General features: G+C 47.9%; 2 protein-coding genes across 3 annotated transcripts in view; one reads left to right on the forward strand and one right to left on the reverse strand.

Annotated features, from left to right (window-relative positions):
• Nucleotides 1–11,365, forward strand: part of XDH (xanthine dehydrogenase) — a 50,443-nt gene extending 39,078 nt beyond the window's left edge. For both annotated transcript variants that reach the window (XM_061475338.1, XM_061475339.1), the window contains 12 exons: nucleotides 76–267; nucleotides 756–901; nucleotides 1,480–1,561; nucleotides 2,156–2,251; nucleotides 2,968–3,096; nucleotides 4,118–4,192; nucleotides 4,996–5,048; nucleotides 6,166–6,280; nucleotides 6,928–6,993; nucleotides 8,604–8,792; nucleotides 10,076–10,243; nucleotides 11,206–11,365. In XM_061475338.1, coding sequence (XP_061331322.1) covers nucleotides 76–267; nucleotides 756–901; nucleotides 1,480–1,561; nucleotides 2,156–2,251; nucleotides 2,968–3,096; nucleotides 4,118–4,192; nucleotides 4,996–5,048; nucleotides 6,166–6,280; nucleotides 6,928–6,993; nucleotides 8,604–8,792; nucleotides 10,076–10,243; nucleotides 11,206–11,256 — 1,362 coding nt within the window. In that variant the 3' untranslated portion in view covers nucleotides 11,257–11,365. The remainder of the gene's footprint in view (nucleotides 1–75; nucleotides 268–755; nucleotides 902–1,479; nucleotides 1,562–2,155; nucleotides 2,252–2,967; nucleotides 3,097–4,117; nucleotides 4,193–4,995; nucleotides 5,049–6,165; nucleotides 6,281–6,927; nucleotides 6,994–8,603; nucleotides 8,793–10,075; nucleotides 10,244–11,205) is intronic.
• A 2,701-nt stretch (nucleotides 11,366–14,066) lies between these two features.
• Nucleotides 14,067–17,567, reverse strand: LOC133280544 (carbohydrate sulfotransferase 9-like). The gene is made up of 2 exons (XM_061475341.1): nucleotides 17,393–17,567; nucleotides 14,067–15,923 (listed from the first exon to the last, which is right to left on the reverse strand). The coding sequence occupies exons 1-2, from the start codon at nucleotides 17,490–17,492 to the stop codon at nucleotides 15,115–15,117; spliced, it is 909 nt and encodes a 302-aa protein (XP_061331325.1). The 5' UTR covers nucleotides 17,493–17,567; the 3' UTR covers nucleotides 14,067–15,114.
• Nucleotides 17,568–26,762: the final 9,195 nt, after the last annotated feature.

A 26,762-nucleotide genomic window follows, 5' to 3' on the forward strand; every position in this document is an offset into this window, starting at 1 on the left:
TGGCTTTGACAGCTGGTGAGAAGTCTGACATGTGAGCCATGTAATGTGTCCACCCACATTCCTTCTCTTTACCAGGTTATGGACAGAGCCCTGTTACATTTGGATAACTCCTACAACATCCCCAATGTCAGCAGCGTGGGCATTGTTTGCAAGACCAACTTGGCTTCCAACACAGCCTTCCGTGGCTTTGGAGGGCCTCAAGGAATGATGATCGCTGAGTGCTGGATGAGTGACCTTGCTCGGAAGTGCGGCCTGCCACCTGAGGAGGTACAGACCCACTGACACATTTCATGGTGATGCTGTTTTGAGCAAGCTCTGAGAATGGACAAACCACAGAATTTTATTGAGCATAAGAGTTTTCACTTCATTTTTGCTAAGCGCTTAGCAGAGTCTCAGATTTTCTGTGTGACAGCCACGTTATATCATGGATTATCTTCTACTTCATTGAATCCCCCCAGCAGCCTCAGTTGTGGAACACCTGCTTTAGGGAAGCTGTATTTCAGGAAGTCCAAAGGCACTAGGTACTTTAATCTTACTAGCAATGTGCTTAAGTCCCAGTCTCTCTTGAAAATTTCCAGCCTTAATGTCTTAGTCCCCATTTCCCCATAAACAGATATATGTCTGTTAATTCTATTGTACCATAGAGTGAGCAGAGGAGTAAAAATTGGAACTAACATGCTTTTGATATCTTCCATTAGAAAGACCTAATCTGGAGCATTAAACTTGACATGTCCTTTACGTGTCTCTTTGGGAAGGTGCGGAAGCTCAATCTTTACAATGAAGGAGACCTGACTCATTTTAACCAAAAGCTGGAGGGATTTACTCTGCGAAGGTGCTGGGATGAATGTTTGTCAAGCTCTAGCTATCATGCCAGGAAGAAACTAATTGAAGAATTCAACAAGTAGGTGTTCTGGAGTTGCCTTGTTACCTGCTGCCTATCATCTACTGAAGTTCTCTTAGCAGCTTGAGTCATACAAAGTCAGACCTTATATTTGTAGAGTGACTTGAAAAACGTTTCTTTCTGAAACTCCTTTATGCTCACTATGGAAAAACCTTCCTAAGTTTGTAGCTTAAATAAGGCAGGATTTGACCTACCGTGACCTGATTTTGTAAGTGAAATGTAGCAAAGGAGAGAGGGTCTGGTAAGTCCAGCCAGGTTTTTCAAATGGCTATTAAGTCATTTTGTTTAGGTTTTCCGCTGCCTTCCAGTCTCTTTTAGTTGGCAGTTTAGTTAACTGAACAGTTAACAGTCCAGGCAATTGCTTCTATAGAGCCTGGGGGAGCACCTTCAGTTCGGATTTCTTCTTGCTAGGACCTATAAACAAAGCCAATCTTTCATAAAAATTACTGATTAACTCAGTCTATATTGCATTCAGGTGCTTTATTTCTGCTTCGATACCTAAGCTGTCAGAGGGAACCATAGTATTGAGTTGCAGTGAAAGCCCTCATGAGTATACAAATAACATTCTTTCCCTGCAGGCAGAATCGCTGGAAGAAGAGAGGGATGTGCATCATTCCTACCAAATTTGGCATCAGTTTCACTATCCCATTTCTGAACCAGGTCTGTAAGTGTCATCCATCTTTTCAGTAGAGAAGCTAGATTTACGCTGCCTCCCCCAGGCCCTCCTCCATTTGTACCAAACTGGAGCTTTTCAGACTAGTAGTCAATTAGTCAAGAAAGAGCGCATGTTTTGCAAAATAAAGTGAGCAACACAACAGTTACCAGTTTATGCTGTCCAAAAGACGCCACGGTGCAGCTATGTTTCCATGGTATTGTGTTATTTCCCCTACCTATTCTCTCTTCCTCAATAGTAAACACTGTTTCTGTTGTTTGACCCGACTTGACAGACTCTCAGTGGTGTTAGCAAGCTCAGGTGAAGGGTGCATCTCTGTTTCACAGGGGCAGGTTTGGGTTACTTCACCTGTTTTCTAAGCTGAAAATACTGACTGAAGTTTGTTGTGTCACTGGAACTGCTAGTGAGTTGATGAGACTAACCCAAACTCACCTCAAGTGCAAACTGGTGGCTTTAATTACACCAAAGAACAATATTGGTCTAGTTCCAAATCAATTCTCTCTGTAGTTTGTAACTGAAATCCTGCTAAGTATTTCACTAGTTCATTTATGATGACTCTTGGATTACTGTTCCTTTTATAGGCTGGAGCTCTAGTCCATGTGTATACAGATGGCTCTGTGTTACTTACACATGGGGGTACTGAGATGGGTCAAGGACTTCACACCAAAATGATTCAGGTAATAATGAGTTTGGACTTAACCAAATGAGACATCTTTTCAGGGAGACATACACTCAGTCTACAGTATTACCTCAGACAGCTTGCTGCTTCCTCTATGTGCATGTGGAGGGTAGCAAATCATGACTAATTCATCTTCATTGTTTCAGCAGCAGTGCTAGATTTCCAGATTATTATCACAGTTGAGTGTGAGAATTAGGTTCTTTATCATCTGAACTGTTTATTATGTAGATAATGCAGGTTATGCTTACAATCTAGCTTCTCTAGCAATTTCATTTCCCATAAAACTAGAGTTTACATGTGTTTTATGCGAAAATTAGTTGTATTGCAAACATACTTATCTGCATATGCTAATGCCTTTGTAGCTAAAAAGACCTAAGGGAGTGATACTGTTTTGGCAGGGAAATTAAAGGGGAATCTAATAGGGCTCTTTATCCTCTGATTCTTATAACCATTGAGAGAAGAATTTAGTCTCACAGTAGTGAATTGAATGTCTTTCATTGTGGCAAACATGTATATGGTCACACACATTCAGTCCGTGAAGGACAAACTTAATGTTCTGGCTAGTGCTCAGTCACCAAATCAACTGAGGCTTCAAGGAAAATGAGATTTAGGACAGGAGAAGGTAGAGGTCGCAGTGCTAGCAGTGTAAGCAATGAATGATGGTGCTCATGTATAGGAACTGCTGCTTACCCACTGTTTATTTTTCCTCTGCAGGTTGCTAGCAGATCACTGGGAATCCCCACCTCCAAAATTTACATCAGTGAGACCAGCACAAACACTGTCCCAAATACCTCCCCGACAGCTGCATCTGTCAGTGCAGACATCAATGGGATGGCCGTCCATGTATGGAAACTGAGTTACTTGAACTAGTGGGTTATAAGCTAGGACTTCAGAACATGGAAGTTTGATGTGTGTTTATCTGTTGCTTAAGGAAAGCATAAACATTAAAAGGCAATTCCAGGCTAAGGATACCTCGTAACTTCTTTACCTGCTACAACTACCAGCACTCTTAGATGATGAATGACTGTATTTTTTCAAGTTATTCAAAACTCTCCTTCAGTCCTTTTATAGTTCTAAAATGGAGTATTTATGATTTCTCAAAATGAGCAGAACAAAACATCCATTTAAATAGCTGGCTTCCTAGTAATTAATGCAGCCTTATCCTTAACAAATACATTGTGCTGCACATCTTGGTAGCAGATGGTTTGCGGGCTGTGCTTCAGAATCAAAGACCTGTAAATGTTGATACACTCAGAGCAAACATCCTTCTGTAGCAATGGTGTGGTCATGATTGTCTCTGACATGGAGGAGTTACCAATGCATATATTTGCAGGGTATGTGACTTTTTCATTGGAAAGAGGAATTTAGTATTGATCATTCTCGGGTTTAAAGAAAAGGGGAAGTGTAACCTGAGGTAAAATAATCAGGTTGTTTTTATTCTCTGCACAGCTTGTCTGAGTGCGTTGAATTTAGGCAAGGATGTTATACATTTTTTCAGTGTTACAGGATCATCTTGCTAGGTACGCTAAAATGTCCTGCTATGGCTTGGTACAGATCAAGTTACTGTATAAATGGGTGGACTTGTGATATTTTGTGTCATGCTCCTAAATATTCTGTACGGAATTTGGGGTTCCCTTCTACTATCAGCATAGTCAATCTGCTTTAACGTCTTTTTCAGTCAGCGTTTCTTCCTACATAGCAAGATATCTGTTAGTGAACTTTGTTCCTTTTTATGATAGACCTAAATCCTAAAGGCAATATTGATTTAAACAGAAGGGTCTTTGAAACTCCTATAAAGCTTTTCATGCTGTAATCTATAAGCTGGCTCTTCAGATCTTTAAATATTGCTTCTCTTTGTTTCCAGAATGCTTGTCAGACCATCTTAAAAAGACTTGAGCCTATCAAACAGTCTAATCCCAAAGGATCCTGGGAAGACTGGGTAAGCTGCCTGTATCTGTCACGAGATAAATGGGCATTGTCAGAGATTGTTTGAGTTGGCAAAGCCTGTATGCAGGTATATCCTCCACCCCTCTGCTAGCAAAGATCTGTGCAAAGACAGTGAGAGAGAAACCTGGCAAGGGAAGTAACCACCACTTGCAAGAGATCATCCCCAAAACATCAGTTATGACTTTAGTACTGAGATTTCTCCCGATCCTGGTGCCTGTCCATGACAAACTTGACAAAATAGAAGTCTTGAGTGGTTACATATATCTTTCAGGCTACAGCCTTGGACAGGAAGAAACCTTATTTGTAATAATGAAGGGATTCTGTGACAAAAATGACTTTGTGAGCTGCCATCCACCTCCTGTAGTGCTCCTTAGCTGCAATACCTCTGTACCCTCAGTAGTAAGAGATTAGTGTTCCGTAAGCTCTCAGGCCATTTTCAGATCCAAGTTCTCTTCAAGAGAGAAGCTCTGACTTTGTGATTTGCAAGTCAAGACGACTGTCAGTTTAACCTTTGTCTCAGGTTGAAAGTCTAACCTGTAGCTGAGAGCTGCACAAACAAGACCAAGCCTTATCCCCCTGCCAATGGGCAAGTTCTGCCCTTGGTAGCTGCTGACAGGGCTATTTGGGGAAGCCGCTGCATCATGATGTTTTCCTTTGCGCTGCTGGTGCTGGGTAGCATGAAAGCTGCGTGTCACTGGACACCTTCTATTCATGCTCTCCTGGAAATGTGTTTGGGGTAGCTCATTTGCTGTGGTTGGACGATTACTGCTTTCAAACTCTTGTTCACTTTGCCAGATTAAAGCCGCATACGAGAACTGCGTTAGTCTGTCGGCAACGGGGTTTTATAGGTGAGTGGATGTTCATACTGTAGAGGCACAGCTTCTGCTCGACTGGGAAATTCTGGAGGATTTACAGCCCCTATCCCCTGACTCTGCTCTAAATTGGGGCTGCATTCCGTCTCCTACCTAGGAATGTTAAGCTGAGGTTAACACAATCCTGGCTGTAGAGAATCAGCTCCTGATGGAGCACAGCTCTTGAGGCCAAGTTCAAATATCATGTAAATCTGAAGTAGATCTAACTTCACTCTAGGTGACCTAGGTCTGAGGAGGCATAAATGAAATCAGAGCTTTGCCTGGGGCTCTGCTCTGTGTCAACCTCGTGACTTAGTTTTGCACTAGAACCATCATGCAGGGGTAAAAAGGAGGCAGGGGTTTGTCCTTGAGGACAAAGCTGCTTATGGCAATTGGCTGGAGCAGTATCCTGTTTGTTGTGGCATGAGGAGATACCAGTGCTTCCAGTTTCATTCTCCCACTTTAAACTGTGTCTGGTTCCTGTGCAGTTCTGAAATGAGGCACTTTTCTTAGCTTTACTGCTGGAGGAAACCAGAGATCCATCATCTTAGAGGCAGAGAGGTTAACATAAAACAAACTAAACACAGTGTTGGAGAGCTTATTTAGGACTAAAACACAATATGAGCTCATTTCTGTTGCATCTCTGAAATGTGTTTTTCTCTTAACCAATTGACTGTCAGTATTTTAATAATCCAGTTTTCAGATAAAGTATAAAATGCCTGATACAAAGTTTGCCATGAGCTGGGCTTAAATCACTTCTTAGCTTAATCCAGTTTCTGGTTCAACTTGCTTATGCTCTGAAATTTAATGACCTCCAGGAAATGTTCAACTGCACTCCGAAAGCAAAAGATTTGCTACTGGCTTGGTAGGAATGAATTCATAATAGTCATCACGAGCCCTGAGATTCATGGGAAACTAAAGGCTAAAACAGTTGGATAGATTCAGTCAGGTTTTGGAACACAGAGCAGCTTTAGCAGATCTCTTGTTCGTACTTTTTTGCATGGGCTTGACAGAAGGGCTGACCCAAAAGTGAATAAGGATTTCTTGCAGGGTGCTTGTATTCCTTTTGACTGTTCATTGAATGAAATGTGGTTTTGTTTTCCTCTGTGTTCAGAATTCCTGACCTTGGCTACGACTTTGAGAAGAATGAAGGGAAACCGTTCTGCTACTTCAGTTACGGCGTTGCTTGCTCCGAGGTTGAGATAGATTGCCTGACAGGTGACCACAAGGTGAGGGGGTCAGCAGTGAAACAGCCCTCTGTGTTTAGGTGAAGGAAACATTCACAGGGAGTTAGAACAAATACTGGGTGTCAGCCTGTTCCTAGCTCTGCCATTGGTCTGGTGTGACCTTCAGTGAATTTCTTAACTCCTCTGTTCCACAGTGCAACAGTCCATAAAGTATAATAAACCGATAATTATCTACCCTGGGGGGATACTAGGAGGCTTAATGGATGATTGCAAAAGTTATTGGATTTGCTTAAGTAAGAGATAGCAGCATGGTGTTAGCACAGAAAGAACAGAAACATTCTGGAATTGAGTTAATCATTAAAAATCTCACCAAAGACTTTTAGAAAGAAAGAAAAGAGACAAAAGTATTTCATCAGAATGTGACCTAGTTGGTTATGCTCAGGTGCAGAGCACTGACACGAGCAGCTGAATGTAAACTGGGTCCCTGCATCCCTGGGGAAAACCTCAGTGGGTTCCTTTAGTTTACTTTAGGGATGCACCTCAGATTAAAAGTCAGTTGAGCTGAGGTAGATGGTTGAACACTGGCCAAGTGTGGGTAGTGGTTGGATATATTACTCCTCCTCATACAAGACCAGGGGGTACAAGCTGCAGTGTTCTGTGCTGATTTAGTCTTTATTTCTGCCTTTCAGAACATTCGCACAGACATTGTTATGGATGTTGGTACCAGTCTGAACCCAGCCATAGATATAGGACAGGTAAGTAAAACAGTTCTACCAAGTGCCCACACTACTCTCAGGCTTTTCTTGATCAGCCATTATCCCTCTCCAGGTTGTGCCTTTGCAAACAGAGCGTTTCAAACTTGGGTATCCAGTGAGGCTTACTTAGCTATGAAAACCAGTTTGACTTAACTATGCAGTAAGCACAGAATTATGTAAGGAAATCCCCTTTTGGACTTTTTTTTTTTTGCCTCAGACACTAAGACTATAGGATATTCTCCAGTTACCACCACACTGATGCTTGTCAGCATCTGCCTTGCCTAAGGAATGAATCCAGAAAATACTAATATGATGGAATAACCTCATCCCAGGCTTCGTTTCTGCAGTGTGGTATATGAGACTAAATCCCACACTCCTATCTGTCAACATCAAGTCCCACTTAACTCAGTGAAAATTCTTCTGTGAATAAAGAGATTCTGTCCTCCAGCTACTGCTGTGTGGGAATCTCAATAGGAAGTTGTACCAGTCACTTAGCTTGCAAATTCCTTGGGCAGGGACAAGCTTAAGTCCATGTTTTGTGCAGTAGTAATCACAATGATACCTCTCAGCAAATAAAGGTAAGAAACGCAGGGTTTGATGTGCTAAGAGATGAAATGTTAGGTGTCTGCACATGCTCATCTAGCCATTTTAGCTCCCTTGGTAACTCTAGATGTTGATGTAGTGTGATTCCTGCTGCTTTAGCTCAAATGAAACTTCATTGAAAGCAACATTTTTCCTGAAAGAGACATTTTTGGAAGTGGCCAAGGGGAGAAGGAGCCTTTCCATCTTCACAGCCTGTCAGCTTGGGTACAAAGAGGTGGGCTGTACAGAGCCTGTCAAAGACATCTCAATTTCCTGTGTCCTTTGAGGAATTGCTGCAGAGGATCTAGGGGCACAGGAAAGGATATTGTGTGACTGCAGGAGCAAGAGTACAGAGAGCTAGGTTTATGAGTGTTCGTGCCAGATATTTAGACTGCTCTGCCTCTATGAGCATAGAGGGCAGAGCTGCTTCATGTCAGGTTGTTGAAGCACATCCTCCTCTCATAGCTGCTTCCCCCCTTTTTTCCCCTCCTAAAATTTACAGTGATCTTTAGTATTTGAATGGATATGGGAGTGGTTTTTGCAGGTGTCTGTGCTGGTCACCTGAGAATATGCAGTACTTAGGAAAGCATTTATACTGAAATAGAAAGTGTAAAATAGTTTGTCTTCAGGTATGTCATCTTCAGTCTTCTTGTTCTTTGAATTACCAGCAAGTACAACTCATTCAGTGGTAACCTGCCTGTGAAAGAATGAATATTTTGGCACTGATTTCCTTTTTTCCCTTGCTTCCTCGGAGAATTCCTGTCCTGTGTTTGCAGCGTATCTGCTTGTGTGTATCTGTGAATTGCTTCACCTGCCAGGGCAATGCAGCCACATCTTTATGGGAACACAGGGACTGTGCAAAGCTGCCAAGCTGTACTCAGCAGAAGGGACAAGGGTTTAGGGATGAAAAGTGGGAAATTAGTCGGGAGGGGAGGGCTGGAAACTCTGGTAGAAATCATCACTGTTAGTTCCAGTGCAGGGAGGAACAGCAGCAAAAAATATGTAACCTTGTTTGGATGTGTTTTTAGATAGAAGGAGCATTTGTCCAAGGCCTTGGGCTCTTCACCATGGAGGAGCTGCGCTATTCTCCTGAAGGGAACTTGTATACCCGAGGGCCTGGGATGTACAAAATCCCAGCGTTTGGAGACATCCCAACGGAATTCTATGTGTCTCTTCTCCGTGACTGTCCAAACAGCAAGGCAGTTTATTCATCCAAGGTATACCTGTGAGATCTGCAGGCCTCTTCCTGCTCTATAACTCTGGGTGTGATGAAGTAATGATGCATGTGTGTAAGTAGTCTGTCTTGCTATGCTGGCTGTATTCTGGGGTCAGGATGTTTTCTCATTCCTTACCAGAGGGATGCATATTATCCTTTATAGTTAGGAAGAACTGAAATGAGCTGCACATTGCTGTCCTGATTGTCCATTAGAGACAACTGAAGTGGCTTTACTGGTGTAACAGAGGCCACAGCCTTCCCCTGCATGTCAGTTCCCTGGTTGCTCTTCCCCAGCACCAGAGCCACCACTGCAGATAACGTTTCCAGCAGTGCCGCTTCCCCAGCTCTGATACACCAACATCTTGTGTCTGAGTTTGTTTCTATACTCTTTCAGTGCTCATGACACCCTTAAAGGTCCATTATTAATCCATGTGTCCTAAAGGTCCATTATTAATCCATGGGCTGCTCCCACTGCAGTCAGTGCTGTTCTCTGCAGTTAGTGAGGGCTGCACAGAGCGGGGCTGCATGTACAGCTTCGATGAATTTGCTTTACTTATGGTTTAACAGAGCATTTAGAGGCCATCTAACATCCTTATCTGTATATGCCTGGCCTGCTTCCTTAGAGATTCCCATTTCCCCTTCATCCACAGGAGCATCCTCATCAAGGAGAAGGTTTTGGGTGATCAGTGGTGATGGCAATTAAGAAAAAAGGATCTGGCAGGGACCTCAGTACTAGATAATACTTGTGTGATCCCTGAGGAAGGCATTTCTGCTAGTTTGCAAGGACCTCTAGTGATGGAGCATCATGGTCTCTGCCCAGACAGCTCACCACTCATTTATCTGAATTCCCTTTGCTGCAGTTTTAGCACCATCCCAAAGTTTGTGGGAATGGGTTAGTCCCTTTTTAATTTGTAACAGCCTTGCTGTGCCAGACAGCTTGTGTTTTCCTACTGTCTCTTCTTTAAATGGACCGAGAGCTGTTTTAGCTCAGTCTTACCTCACCAATACCATGTGGCAGACTGGAGGCTGGTTTAGCTTCATGTTTCCCCGCTGATCGCATCTGGTAGACTCAGGCTCACGTCTGGAAGGCAAGGGGGTGTTTTGGCTTGGCCTTTGCTTCCTGACCACATCTGGGAGCCGGAGACATTACAAAGAAGGCATGAGGAATGCAAACAATTCCTGATTGTCACATAAGGCTTGGTTATCTTTCTTTAGCTTCATTAGTTTTTCAAGGGCCAGGACTGTTTTGGGCTGCAGCCTCACTCTTGCTTGTACTCTGCCTAGGCTGTGGGAGAACCACCTCTGTTCCTGTCTGCCTCGGTGTTCTATGCCATTAAAGATGCCATCTACTCAGCAAGGAAGGACTCTGGCTTGACTGAACCGTTCAGGCTGGACAGTCCTGCCACCCCAGAGAGGATCCGCAATGCTTGTGTGGATATCTTCACCAAAATGGTAATAGCTTCTGGTTCCATAGTCTGCTTCCTACCCTATAGGATGGAGTGTGTGTGCTGGTCACAGGTCTGGGATTAGGGCAAGATCAAAGGCTGGGGCCTTGCTTAAGCAGATGGGGTTCATTTCATGGGTGTTATCCTTCATTTAACATGCCACCAAATGAGAGACCAATCCACAGACCAGCACTGCTGGGGCTCCTATTGCAGGAAAGGTTGCTATAAAGTATCATGAAGCTGCAGTTCCTCCAAGTGCTGTCTGTAGAAGGAAGGCCCTGACTTGTTGCCCTGATGCTCCTGACTATCTTATCCCAGGGAATCACCACCACTAGCATATCTTGCAGGTCCATTCTGTGATTTAATGGTGTCCCTCAGGGAGGGAGGGAGAGGAAAATGTTACTGAAAATACTCACTTCTTCTCAGTGTTATGATCACAGGAGTCCTCTTAGAGGCTGCGGGCTTGATCTGAATGATAACAGCACAGGAGTCAACCCTTTCACTGTTTCTTCATGGCTTCCTTCTCTGTTAACAGTGTTGTGACAGGGCTGCATGGGAGTTGGTCCCTGCACAGGGGCCTGCTGATTGCAGTATACTCAGGAAACAGCTGTCTGTCCAGGTGGGCATCCTCCAGGCTTTTGCCAGCTTGAACCCCTTTGTGGTTAACAGCAAAACCTGGTTATCTTGGTCATTCCCACCTGACACCTGCATCACTGTCTGAGAGGAGGACTTGGAAATGGTTTTGAGAACTTGCACAAGCTGTTGACCATCAGCCCTTCAGCTAGAGCCAGGCCCAGCCTCTAACAGAGGTGCCATGAAACAGACGTCTCTGTGTTTTGAAGGGCTGGGGTATGAGCTCAGGTCTTCAGTGGTACAAAGTCACCCATCTCAAAAGGAGCATAGTGGGGCACTCCAAACCCAGGCCAGGACCTTCATCTGTTGCTAACTTACTTTGTTCTCTCTTTACAGTGCCCTTCTGCTGAGCCAGGGACCTTTAAGCCATGGTCCGTGCGTGTGTAGAAGGCAAGCTTGAGGAGCAAACTCTCCTCCTGAAACTGAGCTGACACCAGAGGGACCACAAGGCAGTAGGACTATAATGGGAAAAATAAATCTGTGTTCATGCGGCTCATCCACTGATTCATGGAGCTTTCACATTTAATTGTCCAATCATTGTTTCCTCTAGCAGAAGGAATTGCTGCCAGATTATAGCTGTGATGTAAATTCAAATGAAGAGTAAGTGGAAGCTGATGTTATCCAGATGTTATTGGAAAATCTTCCAGGTTTCATTTAAAACTGCTGCAAGGATGGGAGACATGCTTATTGCCAGCCAATGTGCAATAGCAGGGTGGTTGTTTCTTCTTTTTCTGCTGTAGGGAAAAGATGGATCACCTTGTGATGCTGTGCCAAGAACTTAAATGCATTATACCCAGACAAACAGTCCTCTAGCTGAGATGGGGGAAGGCACGAGAGGCACTGAGGGCTGGACCCTGCTGTGTCCCTGCTGCACACAAAGCCTGATATACACTAGAGGAAGATGAGGAGTTTTGATGTAAGCTAACGAAGATGGTCTTGCCTATTTAACAAAAGTGGTTCACAGGAATATCCTAAAATGTGACCAATCACTGATTATCCTATGTTAAATGACTATTGCTTTGTCTCCACTGGGGCTTTAATGAATTCTTAGCTCATGTACTACTGATTAAAGATAAAAACTAGACCTGTACCAAGAAGGCTTGCAGCAAGATGCTGCTTCATTAGCACAGCCTTTTCCCACCCCACGCATCCACATCTTTCCCCATCCTTTAAATAAGAAAGGACATCGGAGATCTTGGAATGACAGAGAAAGCTACTCATGATTGTTCCCAAGGCGGTTTATACCGGCCCAGGAAAGGGAGAGGAGGATGGACACAGCTGGGGATTAGCTGGTTCTGGGTGCCCTCTAGGGTCAGTCCCTTGCTGTCGTGCTATTGCCTTGCCTTCTTTTCCAAACAATTCTTGGGTTTGCTGAATGTAAGAGAATGAGAATGTTTTGCTACAGGGACTGCTTGTCTGAAAAATGTGCTGTGTGATGACCTCGTGTCTTCTGGGTTGAATGCATTTTTCGTGTTGGATTTAACGCTGAGCATCCCTCTTCCCAGGTTTTGTCACTCAGATTTAACACTGTAGCATCATGTTATCTCTAGGTGATATCAGCCATGTACTGTACCTGCTCATCATGTGCCAACTCTTATCTGTTTCTCTGGCCCATAGCTTTATAAAGATGTCCCTTTTCAACCTTTGCACTCCTAGGGTCATCCAAAAAATATGGTGCAAGAGGATGTAACTCCATTGCCTTGTATAAGATTTTGCTCACATACAAACTGCTTAAAACTGGCCTCCATCACAGGACTTAATGTATGCACAGTTTGAAATATGTTCTTTAAGCACTCCAGGGTATATAGCTTGGAAATGTGCAGATATATTTCTTGGCTTAAAATACCATGGTTCTACCACCTAGAAGAAGCACAGTTGTGTATGTGAGTTGCAGAAAGTATTTTGTGCCTGCTGGGCTTGCTATGTAATTGTCTTGTTAATTGAAATATGATATTGCTGTTTCTTAAGCATAGAACATGTGCTAATGCAGAACACGGGGAGCTACAGGCAAAGAGTATGATGTTGAGGAGCTTCCAGCGTTGTCTCAGGGGAGTGTTCACAAGAGACCTGTGGGTGTCCTGGAACATGGTGGGATGTCACCAGCAGGACGAGTAAGTGCTCTTTACCCCTCATGGTTCTGGAGGCACCTTTTCCATCATTTCAGAAGGGGTTTGTGTGTCTCACAGCCCCAGTGACTGCCTGGTCAGGGGGCATTTGTAAATGAGAGCTATCAAGTCTCTCTTTCGTTATTTGCTTTGTGTGTTAATTTGAAGTGTATTTGCCACGTGAGGTGTATGTGCAGTGATCAGAGCAGGCTAGTTCAGTGCAGACCTTAGCCTGTGGAGCCATTTTTGCTGCAGCACCAGTGAGCCACTGTTTCCCAGGCCCCAGTCCTTGCCCTCAAGCTCACTGCAGCTCAGGGCCCTCTTATTACCCTTCCACAGCTGATGGAAGGAGGAAACCACTTCCTTTTGGGGTGCACTGGAATTGAAAGTAAATTATATCAAACACCTGAGGGAGGGGGGGATAGTATAACATCAGGGTTGCAAAGTAATTACAGAAACTGGTTTTGAGGGTGTAGGAAAAAGGGAAGCTTGGAGACTAATAGGAGTTTACAAAGCAATCATAGTAATCCCTGTGGGTGAGACAGGCACCCTAAGGAACACGAAGCTGAGGTTTTCATTTCACCTCTTGGTGTCTTAACATTTCATACATTGGTTTCCTGTGGAACTAAGCGCCAGGCACTTTAGGGAAGGAGGGCTGGCAGGAATAATGTGGGCTGCTCTACAAAGCTGCCTGAGAATGGCTCTCCTGCTGTCGGTGCATGGCACTGCCCTCTGCTAGGGGCTGCATTAGATCTTGTTACACACATCTCCCTGCACGGGATTTCAGCTTGCCATTGCTGAAGGGAAGGCTGCTTATGAAGAGAAGAATGCTCCCAATGAAACACAGTATGGATGCAGTCCTTCCAGAAGTGTAGTCTCCGAAGAGGAACTATGCCACCTTGCCAGGCTGTACAGTATTACGCACAATAAGGGCACTAAGTAATAATTGCTGTACCTGGGTAGTTTGTGTGAGGGTGGAAGGAGGCCATCTGATCTGATGTCTAAATGTCATTGATAGCATTGTCCTTTGGAGAGAGAGGAAAGCCAAGTTCTCAGTAATTTCAGTTTTAGGTCAATTCTAATCAGCATCTCTCACTATTGTTCTTTAATGAGCATTGTCAAATCAGTGTCCTTGTCACATGAATGTATGCGGAATTCTCTGTGAACGTCACAACACTGCAAAATAAAGCTAAAAATTGTTCTGGAAACAAGTGTGCTATGGTAAAAATCTGTCGCAATCTGAAAGCTGGACAGCTCCAGCTCATCCTTGGTGTTGGGCAAGGATAGACCCTTCCCAGAGGCCGGTCAGCTCAGTGGCCAAGGGTGGGAGAAGACGGGTGGTTGCCGTGTCCTCATCTCATCACTAGTGAGTGGAGCTGAAAGCTAGGCTTGGCCCATTTGAGCCAGTCCTGTAAAGGAGGAACCTCGCTCAAAACTTGCGAGTGGAGCAAGCATTATGTGTTCCTGGGGCCCTCTTGAGCCTAAACATGCAGGAGATGTTAACCAGGAACAGTTCACACAGCATGCATAAAACCAAATGATGGGCTGTGGCTGTCCTTCCCTGAGCATGGAAGGGTTGGGAACATCACCAGTGGTTCCTCAGGAGGGTATGCCACGCTGTGCCTTATCTCACCTACTTGTGTGCAGTAGACAGACCCCACATGATGTGCTCCTTTGGGACTGCTTCATGTATCTGCATGGAGAGACTTGTCCCAAGGAGGCCATCGCCAAACCTCTTGGCCCAAAAGGGAGCCCAGAACACAACACGGCAGTGCAGCAGTGCAGGCAGAGCGCAGGTGGATGGTGCTGTGATTTGCAGGAGGTCCAACTCACCCCACCCCACCCCACTAGGCTTGCTGAGAGTTGTTCAACCCCATCGCAGCTCAATTCATGCACTTTTCCAAATCCCAATGCCATGTGTTTCCCTAGTGCCTGCTATTGCCACATTTAAACACAATTCAGCCGTGTGAAGGGCCTTGGTACCCTGTCCCCTCTCTGATGTGCCTTTTGTAGCGGTGACACGGACAAGTGTGCTGCATGCAGCACTGGAGCAAAGGTCTTTCTGTGACCCAGGCGGTATCACAAAGCACTTCCATTTGGATTACATCTCTCCAAACCATGCCTTCCAGCTGGAATATTGCTACCAGGTCTCCGGGGTGCTGTGGAGGTCTGACAGAAAGCTGCTGGAGAACGGGAAAGCAGCAAGGTCCCAGCGGTAGAAACGAGACAGTTGCTGTTTCTGCTGGAGGGACAGCTCGCTGAACATCTGCTCTGATAACCAGCCATAGGTCCACTGCACTTGGCTGTCGGTGAACTCAGGGAGGAGGCTGTCCACAGCCAGCCCAGCCCTCTGCAGCAGGTAGCCCAGCTCCTGCCTGAGGAAGCCGAACATCACCACGTAGTCGTACTGGACAAGGCAGGGCCGGCAGATGCTCACGAGAGGTTTCCAAGCCATGCTGGCGTTGCGTGGCCCGCTGTCTAGAACATCCTGAACAAAGCTGCTGAAGGAAGGGCTGCTGCCCATGCCTTGCATGAACGTGGAGATCAGCCTGTGGAAAGGGTCCCTGACAAACAGCACTTTGGTGTAGGACCCTAACACTGCCTCTATCTCCGTCAGGTTGAACTTGCTCAGCTGCGTCTCCCGCGCGTGATGCCAAGGGTAGGGAAGCGGCACCGGGAGCGTCACGTTTTCCTTCTCCAGCTTTCCCAAAAGCTGCTGCCATTCCTCCGTCCCTGTCGATGGCACTTGGCAGTAGAGGAGGTCCAGCTTGGTGCTGACCCTCAAACTCGAGAGCAGGCAGGCTCTGTCCTCCGGGCTCCTCGGCAGCGTGGTCACTTTACCCTGTTGGCTGCAGAAAGCTCTTAGTCTCTTCTTCCTGAGCTGCTGGATGTGAAGGAAGGTGTCCAGCGTCAAAGTGAAGCCTTCCTCTGCCCTGGGGGCCAGGTCACCTGGGAAACACCATTTGAAGATGACTAAAGTTCATAGTGGACCTCTGCCTTGAGCTGGCCCAGGATGCTGTGGCAGGTCCTTTTCCAGCCAGTGCAGTGTGAAAAGGACATAGCATAAAGAAAGAAGATGGGTAAGGGAAGGGAGACCTGCCCTGCGTGGTAAAGAGCTCAGGAAATGGGTTTCTGTCCCCGTGAATGGGGGGGAGCTTGGACACACAGACCCCTCTTTCCCCAAACCACTGTGTCTGAGCACTGACAGGCCCCCTTCTCCACTAAATCAGAGCTTTTGCCTTTATCTCCTCACTTTCAACTGAGCTTGACGGAGGTAAGTTTACCAAAATGAGTCAGAAATATTGTGGGAGCTGAGAAGTAGTAAATTGCTTCTGTTAATTAGCTAACATCAGCTATGAAATGTATGTGAAAGCAAGAGATTATCCTTAATGGCTCAGGGCAATTTAGGGATCCAAACACACTTCTTGCATCACTTCCATATGTAAATTCTTTTTACTGTAGATAAAAAGGCAAAAGCAAATAAAACCCAAAAAGCAAACAGAAGCCAGAAGAAAACCAAGCAAATATAAAAGGCAAAAGCAAACAAAAAGCCTCTGTTGCAGTGGGTTTAATTTCTCAGATTCCAGCTTTGCTTTTTGCTCTTTGTCTTCTTGGGTTTGATGTGAAGAGGCCAGAGCGGGTTTGAATGCAGGGGATGAATACCCGCCTTGCTGCTTCATTCCTTTACAGCAGCAGTGCATCCGCCTCATCTGCTCAGTGTAGGCATTTGGCAGCCCTGGGGAGACGGTCCCAGGTCCTTGGGAAGTTAATTCTTTCCCACTGATTTGTGGAGGCCATGGCACAGGGAACAGATACACAGCTAAAAGTAGGACAGGGTCTGCAGGAGCCCAGGAAGAAACACAGCAATGCCTGAAGCTGTCCTGGGCTTCAATGGCCCAGCCCCACACCGGCAAGAAAATCTAGTGATGGCTTTGCCCTGGGTTGAGCAGCACTGAAGGGGAAGGCCAGGTTGGACAGGGCCTTGGGTAACCTGGTCTAGTGTGAGGGGTCCCTGCCCATGGCAGGGGGTTGCAACTGGATGTGCTTAAGGTCCTTTCCAACCCAAACCATTCTGTGTTTTTTTTTAGGCAAGAGAGGCATTAATCATCGATTTCCAGACTCCCTCCTGCCTCCCCAACAACATTTCACCCTTCCCAGCAAAGGTTTGGGGGTTACCTTCAGCAATTTCCCCACCACACCTGGTATCAATGGCCCCACTAAGGACATAAAGCTGCAGGGCTCCATGGCAAGGGCTTTCTCCCCAGGTTACCCTGCCCCAGGAGCTGTGCAAACAGCATCTTCCGTGCTGAAAGCATTTGCCCACCCAGACCCCCCAAAGAAATCCCCAGGCCGTTCATTTCCCCCGGGTACAGAAGCGCTGCCTCCATGCGGGACCACCACGGTGCCCCTGACATTACCTCTGTGTCCAGTGGCCGGGCTCTGGAGCAGCAGCTTCCAGCTCAGGAAGGTGGCGATGCCCAGGGCAGCGGAGAAGATGAGGCGGGGAAGGAAGCGCATTTCTTGGGTGCTGCTGCAATGCTTGGAGCTGAGCACAGTGCGGGCAAGCGGGCAGGGACCGGGAGAGAAGGTGGCGGGGAACCTCCTGTGTTTATTTAATAGGAAACACACCCAGAGCCGGGTTAAAGTACTGTTTGGGCAGCAGCCCTGCTCGGCTAGGGGCAGGGAAATGGCCTGAAGCACAAAAGGTGCCTCCTGCTCTGTGTTTACAAGCTGAGCTTTTGAGGCAGAATCTGCCTTTTCCTTCAACGGCTTTGGCATCCTCAGTACTCAGCCACACCAGATGAGTGCGGTCCCTGTGAAAACCACCCTGCAGACCCAGGTAGGGAGAGATGTCCCCCATCCCCTGATACACCTTGTTCTCTGCTGGCTTTGCCTCTCGACGAAGCGTGGCTGTGGGGAGTGTTCAGGGATGAACAAGTGAATGGTGGGCTCTGGGTCCTGTCTCCCTAGTGCTGGAGGGTCTTTTAAGGTAGAAGCTGGGGCAGGGGAGGGGATGTGATGGGGCACATCCAGTGTTAGATGTTCCGGTCCAGGAGGGACTGCTGAACTGCTGCCTGTGCCCTTTTTGCTGAGGGCTGCTTAAAGTCTGTGACCGCTGCTTGTGGTGTGAGAGATCCCAAGCACAGCGAAGGCCATGTTATACCACAAACGGAGTGCTTCCCCAGTGAGAAGCAGCCTGACCAGGGAGTGTGACAACTGCAAAGACCAGGGCAAAGGGGACCGCAGCAGCCTGGGGAGTGTGACCTGCTCCCATCCGGCCCCGTGCTTATATCATGGCTACAAAGACTTCAAACCAGGTAGTGGTTATATACAGATTGCCTTTTCATGGCGAGATCTGCTGCCAGCAGCATCCCATGGGCTGGCACGGGGCAGGGACACACTGGCTGAAAGACCCTGCACCTGCGAGGGGCTGTAGTGGCCAAAGGAGATGATGGGATTGCTGCTTCAAAGCCTGGGGAGAGCAAGCGGGCAGGCTGGGCACAAGGGCTGTGCTGTATGGGGGCCTGCCGGTGAAGCTACCCCGGAGGGTTGAAACCCGTCTTGCAGGAGGTCCTGACGGAGCCCGGTCTTGTGCCACGGGTGGATTTGCCGTAGCTCGGACTGGACAACCGTGTCTTTCCCACCAGAGGGTGCTCCAGCCCCGAGGAACGTCCCTGCTGCGCTTCTCCGCTGCCGTTTAACGAGCCATCACCGTCGTTACGGTCGCAGCTGCGGCTTTCAAAGCCTGCTGGGTCTCCTTCGAGCCTTGGGAAAACTGCTGGGACTCTGGGAAAGGCTGTGGGGTGCTTTTCATCCCTCAGTGAGGAGGATGCCTGTCCTTTAGGTGATGGCATCCTGATGGGATCACGTCTTGCAGCAGGACCCCGCTGCACGCATCCCTGCAACCCGTCCCCCCAAACAGAGGAGGAGCACGGTGCAGCCTGAGGTTGGGGTATATGGGGGCAGGAGTGGATGGCCACCCTTTGCTTCAGGTCTCAGCAGAAGACACACATTTCAGTGTGAGCTGCAGTGCCATGCTTGCTTCTCTCAGTGTAATAGGTCTTAGGGCAGGAGGATGCCTGAGTGAAGGCATTATTAGTAAGTCATTATTAACCATGAAATTATTATTATTAACAGTAATTAATATTAACTGAAAATAGGTGGGTTTTTTGTGTCAGTAACACAAGACCACCCCACAAGGGCTGCACAGGGGTCGGTAAATCACTGCAGTGCAGGGCTCTGCAGCGAAGGTTTGCTGGTGTGGAGGGCAGCGCCATCAGCTTCCCTGCTCCTGGGTACCAACCCGGTGCTTCCCTGCAGCTCCCGAAGCTGCTCTGAGGCAGCTGGGCAGCAGCATCCATGGCCTGGACACACACCAGAGCCCTACAGGGGCTCAGCAGGAGCTCGCCCAGCTGCCAACAGACCTGGCTTGAGCATAAGGATGTGCTTTATATTAGCGTTCTGCAGTCAGGTTGGTGAATCAGAGGGGCAGAAGCAGCTCTGCGAGCTCTCTTCACTAAGCAGGTGGCAGCAGCACGTGCCTTCCTGCATCAGAATGTCACATTGCAGCAGGGACTGTCCCAGCCGCAGCCCTGCTGAGCAAAAATGCAGCTGGAGCTGGTGCAGAGAAATGAAGTTTAGCTGTGTTTTACAGTCATAAGGTGAGAGCATAAAGATGTTCTCTGCCTGAGGGGCAGGGAAACAGCGAACCCCCCCCTTTGCTTTGCATCGCAAAGTTTCACCAGTATGGGCCTTTTCAGAGGAGCACGAGATGCAGGGTCTGCTGTGCCTTTGTGACCTGCAAACAGGAGGAAACTTCTGAGTTTAGGGGGAAGAGAGGAGCAGGGAACTTCTCCTCTCCTTCCCTGACTTGTATGTGCCATTTAAATGGGTTTTGTCCCCAGGTTTTCTTTTCTTTGTGGTGCTGTTTCCTCAAGTGTGTGTAGACACTTCAGATTTAAACTTGGCATCAGGCTTTCCCTGCTCGTCTCCCATTGACTGCATAGAAGTGGTTGACAAGGCCAAGACCAATCCTTGGTAGGAAGCAGAAGGCTTCCTACCTTATGTTATAGGGAGGCAGCACCCTTTTCGGGCACAGAGGCCGAGCCAGGCAAGGAAACACACTTGATCCTACTCAATGCAATTACACAAGGGAATTAATTATGGAATTCATGTGAAATTAGACTTTATTTGGGCACACTCTTATTGCTGTACATGTGAGAAAAACTTACTCTCCTTTTCTTTCCAGTCAGGATTGTCTGAATACGTATTTCCAGATTCAGTCCCACCAATAGCTCTAACTGGATTGCCTCAGGCTCCCTGTTTTTCCCCTCATAGGACGCAAACCCTTTGGAGATATTCTTACATGTTAATAAACATCCTCATCTTCGGCCTTCCCGCATTCCTCCCACACTTCCAAGTCGTGCTAAGTATTGTCTTGTGTGACCATGACCTGCAGGCGCTGGTGTGCCGGTCCCCCCTTCCTTGTTCCTTGTTGCTCCTCGTGCTGGCGCGTGTGGGAATGTGAACTCTGCAAAGTGATGGCAAACGCTGCCTCATCCACCGAGGGATGTTTTCACATTGCGGGTAAAGGAAGAGCGGATGGGAAACCTTCTTCTTCTCCTCCTCCCACTTCTTGTTTGGAAACTCGGGACACAACATCTATGTTTTGCATGTGAAGTTGGGTCTGTCGCGCAGCAGAAACGCGGGAGCAGCTGGAAGAGGAACAAGCTGCCCTATTTAACATGGAAAATGCTTGTTGTCTTTGGAAAGGACAGTCCTAGAAGTCTTTTAAGGCTGCTGGCTCGGGATTCCTCCATATCAAATGTTAAGGAGGAAGTGGGTATCTGTATAAACTGGGGGTGCTGCAAGCTGAGGGAGTGACCTCTTCTCCACCACATCTCCTGATCCCTGAGCTCCTCTCTGTGTGCTCACGGAGAAGCTTGGCTGCCCAGCTTGCTTCAACACCAGGGCATAGACTGACCCCATTGCCTTTAGTCACAGGGACTGCTTTGGGTGAGGTTTAGCACTTTAATGCATGAACCAGAGCATGTCTGTAAACACTGGCTCCTTTAGTCTCATGGTCATTTAAGAGATTTGGCCAAACGTGCTTGTTCTTGGCTGCTTCCTTCCTGGTGGGGAGGATTTGGGGGTTTCTTCTATCTGGCTTTTGCCAGATGTGGGCAGCTGTGGGGTAAGTGAATCAGCCCAATGCGCTGTGCCTGTCTCCATCTCCTCCAGCACTTGCCACCAAGCTGACAGTGTTAGCAGGGAGGGCAGAAAGGTGGACATTTGTCCTTCTGCATTGGATGGAGAGCACCAGGCTGGCTTCAGGCAGGAGGGGAGAAAGCTGGAGGCCACAGGGACTGGCCAGTGCTGGACCAGAAATAGTTATGCAAGGCGGAAAGGAAAGGAAAGCAAGTTCACATTGCACCAAGGAGCAGGTAGGACAATGTTTGGAGGGGTTGTACAACTCTGGCGCTTCCTGTTTTCCGTGGGCAGGAGCTGTGATTGTCACTTCTTATTCAGCTCCTCATCCTGGGAGGAAGACACTATCGGGCTGTCCAGGGGCAGCAGGATGTTTATGTGGTAGGCTGAGTCAAGGTACTGCTTTTAATACTCCCCGGAGCAGAGTCATTGGGGGAAATGTACATTTTAGGTTTTATTTTTATTTAGAAAGGGCTCATAAACATCCAAAGAGCTTCGGGATTGCCATGCAGGCTGCGTGCCTCCCTGCCAGCAACGAGATGTGTTCTTCTCAGGCTGTTACACAAGGATTTTACAAGGTGCCATGAGCTATTGGTAATTCAGGGAGGATTCGTGTAATTAGTGATGCTATATTGAGAAGCTTGGCTTAATTACTACAGAAGCTGTTAAACTTTGCGTCGACTTAGCTTAGGGCCCAATGTCAACGTGAACACCTAGTGCTGGTGGAGAGGGGGTAAAGGCCACCTTGTAACCTCCACCATATGCCTGCCCAAAGGACCCATCTCTGCCCACTTTGTTAAGGACAAGTGTGTTTCCCTGGGAGAGGGGAGTCATGGGACTCAGTGAGCCTGAACTTCTTAAAACCTGAAGGATTGCAGCCATCATCTCTCTGTGGTAACAGCTGGGAATCCCATGGGAGAGAAAATAGCGTGTTTGGATCTACATGTGCAGGGGAAGGATGCTCACGGGGCTAGTGGCCGTCATCTCTATCCCATCACCTGCCATGGGACCAGCAGCCATCCATCCTATCCCCCCCAGCCCATCCCTTCCTATGGGAGCAGCAGACATCCATCCCATCACCTGCATCTCACCCCCTACCATGGGCACATCAACTCTTCACAGAGCTTCATGGCCTGCTTGGACAGCACAGGACCTTTTATCACAGAGAGTTTCTCTAACAAGATCTCGGTCTTGCTTTGCATCCCAAGCACCTCCCAGCTCCTCCTGGCCTTCCTTGCTCTTCCTCTGACTGTTAAAATGCAGTAGGACCGTGGGGAGAAGCCTGGAGTGCTTACAGACAGACCAGGCAGTGCCGGTGTATGTGTGGTAATATGGTAAATCGAGTCCTTCACCTTTGCTTTCTCATTTGTTTAACATGAACCAGGTCTTGTCCTGGCTGTTCTGTTCCTTAACAACACGTTCTTTAAGGTGCGGCTCTTGGCTGCCCTTTACATTTCAGTGCCCTGCAAGCATTAGCGTGGGCAGATGCTTTGTTATTTAATCCAGACACTTCTCTTCTTTGGACCGCTCTTCCTTTTGGGAGCAGGGAAAGAGGGGATCCTCCAAGCACCCTCAGGAACCACCTCTGCACCCCACTGATGTGGGGGCGAAGCCTCTGCTCGGCCTCCAGCGTCACAGAGATTGTAGGGTCTTGGGTGGCCACAGTGGTGCTGCTGGGGGCTGCGCAGAGATCTGGGTCTGGAATGTGTCAGGAGCTCCTGGAAAAGAGAGAGGTGGTGAAAAATGTTGGGATGGCAGGAAGGAAACTTCGGGTGTAAAACGTCACTCACCGGACCCAGATCTGGATCTCCTTCCTGCATTGCCTGAAGTGGGTGAGGAGGACATGGGCAAAGCAAGATAAGATCTCGTGGGATTTGAGCTTGTGTCTCCCATGGGTCCTCTTTTCCTGAGCCTCAGCTCCCGTATTGCAAAACTGGGACCCCTTCCCCAGGCTTCACACCTTGTGCCTGCCCTGCTTTTGGGGGAAGCAATTTTGCTTTATGTTTAAAGCAGCATTTTCCCCCTTTTTGCCTCATTTTTCTGTGCCGCTGCCTGGCTGGGTGAGGAAGGCTCACGCAGTGCCTGCTGCTTGGTAGAGGAGGATGGTTTCTCAGGCAGCTTTTGGTCCAGGATGCTCCCTGAAAGCCGAGCTTGTTTGAAGGCACATACAGGCATCTGCCCATCGCTCCTGGCCTCTCCCAAGGGAGCGCTGCCGTGTTACACTGCTGGCTATCACGTTCTCTTGGTTGCTGATTGTTTCCATTATTCATATAGAAACTCCTTAAGTATTCCAAGATCTCCGACTTGATTTGAATATCTTTTAAAGGAGGCAGCAGCATTGGCTTGGGCTTGGGCTGCTTCCACACCTGGCCTTGTGGGATGTTATTTCTAATGAGCATCGTTTTCGGGAACTCTGGAATCTCTGCTCCCGACTGTTTTACTGTACCAGAAGTGTCAGGGGGAAAAGGGTGTAAGGTCTGTTTGTTTTACTTCTTTATCCAGACAATAAGACAGCAAATACTCCCAGGCTGTTTATATTTGGATAAGGCTGTTCTGCGTCCTGTGAAAGGAAAATGACACATTTACTTCTCCTGCAAGAGACAGTGTGGGACAAAACAGGCCCGGCCATGGGCAGGCCTGGCTGCCAGAAACCTCTTGAAGCTACTCGTGTGATGCACAGGATGACCTTGGAGCTTTGGTCCAGGTGGTGAGGGCACAGCAAGGGCATGAGTTTTAACCTGGTTTTAACCTGTTGGTGGCATTAAGGTTGGGGGAAGATGCACAGAAAAGGCAGAGCTTGGTCCCCAGCAGCATCCCCAAGCTGCTGCCTCCTCCTCTCCCACCGGCTCCTGCGGGATGCGGGGCTGTGGACAGTGGGAAGTGGCCTCATCAGATTTCCCATCCAACAGGCTAGGTTTGGAGTCTGGGGGATGTGAACCATAAACCAGAATTCTGCTTTCCTGTGGTTTTACCCAAAAACGTGGTCCCTCCTGTCGTGAGGAACGGACAGGAAGCATCACAGTGGGGTTCAGCTGCATGGTGTTGCGCTGGCTGGGCTTGGCTCCCACCGTCCCCTCTCTGGGCACCCGACACTACCTGGGGACACTCAGCTCATTGTGCCTGTGTGCCCCCATCCCTTGCTGGCCTGAGCCTCACACCTTCCTGCAGTGAATAGGATTTAGGTGCTGCAAACTAAACCAGAAGCAAAGCCAGGGCTGAGCTGGTCCATGCCCAGTCCCATCCATCCCGAGGGCAGAGGCCCTTGCCTCAACATCAGCATTGCCTAGTGCGGATTCATTTGGGAAGGCACCACATAGAGCACCCCCATTGGTGCTATCCCCCCAGGGATAGGTCTTGCCCCATTCAGCTGCACAGAGCTGAGGGATGCTCTGCCCTCCTCTCTTCTCTGCTGACACACTCCCGCAACCCAAACTCATACCTGAGCTGTTTCCACAGAAGCCGGGCAGCCCTTCACAGGCAGGCACAAGGAGAAAAGTTGTGGAAACAATCCCAGCACGCTTTTCCTTTCGTTTTTTAATTCATTTCCTAATGAACTCTCAGAGAGCTGCTTGCCCAACAGGGAGAGGTTGGGCAGAGGTAAAATGTGCAGCCCTGAAGGCCCCACAGCACCACCGGTGCTGAGACACGTCAGGGGAGAGGAATTGTCTTGGCCAGGAGATTGAGTGCCTGTTTCACCCCCGTGGAACCTGGGGTGGCTCTGACAGCTTCACCCTGGGGCAGGCTCTCTAAGGGAGAGCCAGGAGCTCATGGCCTCACTGCAGTCCCTAGCAGGGCCCAACATCCTCCTTCTTGAGCTCAAAATCGGCCAGAATTATTGTCTTTTTCAATATATCCTCAGGGTTATTTTTATCTAAAAGTGAAGAAAAGAGAAACTGCTCTTCAATTGTTTTTTCCCAGGGTATTTTGGAAGAAATGGCTTTCCTCCCTCATTCAAAGCTGCCAAACACAGCCAAAACCTGACTCCTCATTATTTTACTTCTATTCATAAACCTCGCCTAACTGCCTGCAATCTGAGCATCTCTGCAGATGAAAAAACCCACTCCCCTGCCTCTCCTCTTTGAGGAGCCTGCATAGCAGATACAGGTCAAGGGAACCGCTGTCCGTGAGCTCAGGGCTTTGATGGACTCATCTGGGGGTACTTGGGACATAGGAATATTAGAGTCCTGTTTATCCAGGTGTTCATCTGTACATCTCAGCTGACAAGAAGAGTTGCTTCATCGCAAAATCTTCCATCACCTGCTACCTACCTCCATCGCTTCATGAAGGACATCAGTTTTGGTGACCAGTCTTGATACTGACAACCTCCTCCTTGGGGCTGCCCCCTCCGTTTTGGGGTGCAGTGCTTGCAGCATAATGCATTGAATTACATTGATTTAAATATGTTTTTCCCCTTCAAATGGTTGTTCTCAAGCAGTTGTGACACTATTATTCAGCAGGATCACATTTGTCTCCCTGCAGGTGCTGAGGCACACTTGATTTACATCTTCCCAAACAGGCTGGAAACAAGGGAAGTGGCTTCTCATCACAGAGCAAAAACATGATAGGGCCTGGAAAACACCTAGAAATCACTTCAGGAGAGAAATGACCCTTACGAGTCCTCTCCAACCTGACATATCCTATGATGCAAATGAGCAAATCACTGTCCTTTCACACGCAGCCACGATTAAAGAAGCAGCAGCAGATCCTGCAGTCAAGGCAGTTCTGGGCTAAAAAAGCCCAAAGGATTTCAGCTGTGCTTCCTAGTGCAGGGCATGAGCTGCGGCAGCTGGTGGAAGTCATGCTCGGGTGCACACTCCACCTGCTGAATGTGTGTTGAATTCAAAAGCGGGCAATGGAACCCTTAACAAACAGGGCAAGAAAGGCACAAAAGAGAGGCCCAGAGATCTCTGTGCATGAAGGAAGGGGCCAGGAGGGGTGAACTGTTTCACACCAGACTCTGCGAGCTTCAGTCTTCCCCTGTACCTACTTCCAGTGAATGTGGCACATGGAAGCAAATCACATTGTGAGCCCTTTGGAAGCACGGATTTCAGATACACCGCTGCTAACCCTTACCCAAGACCCTGTGGCAGGTTTTGCTCCTGTGAGCCCCTGACCCCCAGTAGTTGTTGCACCCTGTTTGAGCATCCTCAGCTGATTCTCCTGGTGAAGATGAAGGAGAAGGCAAAGAAATGAGCAATGGAGAGGTGGCTCCCTTGGGAAAGACACCCACAAGCAGGCAGCCATCTCTCGCTTCAGCCCCCAAGGGAGGGTGAGCGAGGAAGCGGTGGGAAGATGCTGTGCCAAAACAGTGCTTTCCACAGTTCCAGGGGTGGGAACTGGCATCACTGCTGGGATCGATGTGGGAGTGCTGCCCCAGCCCTTGGGTTTAACTGGAGCAGATCACTGCAATGCCCCTGAGACCTCCTGAGGCTTTTTTACACCCTTGGCTGGCGGTTTGATGTTGCTCCATCACATTCCTACTCCCTTACTCCTTCCCCAGCAGCCCCTTTGCAGAAGACCATGCTGGTATCCCTGGAGAGCTGCCAGTGCCAGCTGCCTCTATAAATAGTCCTGCTATAA

This window comes from Pezoporus flaviventris, unplaced genomic scaffold, assembly GCF_033815535.1.
Source record: "Pezoporus flaviventris isolate CSIRO_AGI_PZ_B2104156 unplaced genomic scaffold, CSIRO_AGI_Pfla_v1 ptg000083l, whole genome shotgun sequence".
NCBI lineage: Eukaryota > Metazoa > Chordata > Aves > Psittaciformes > Psittacidae > Pezoporus > Pezoporus flaviventris.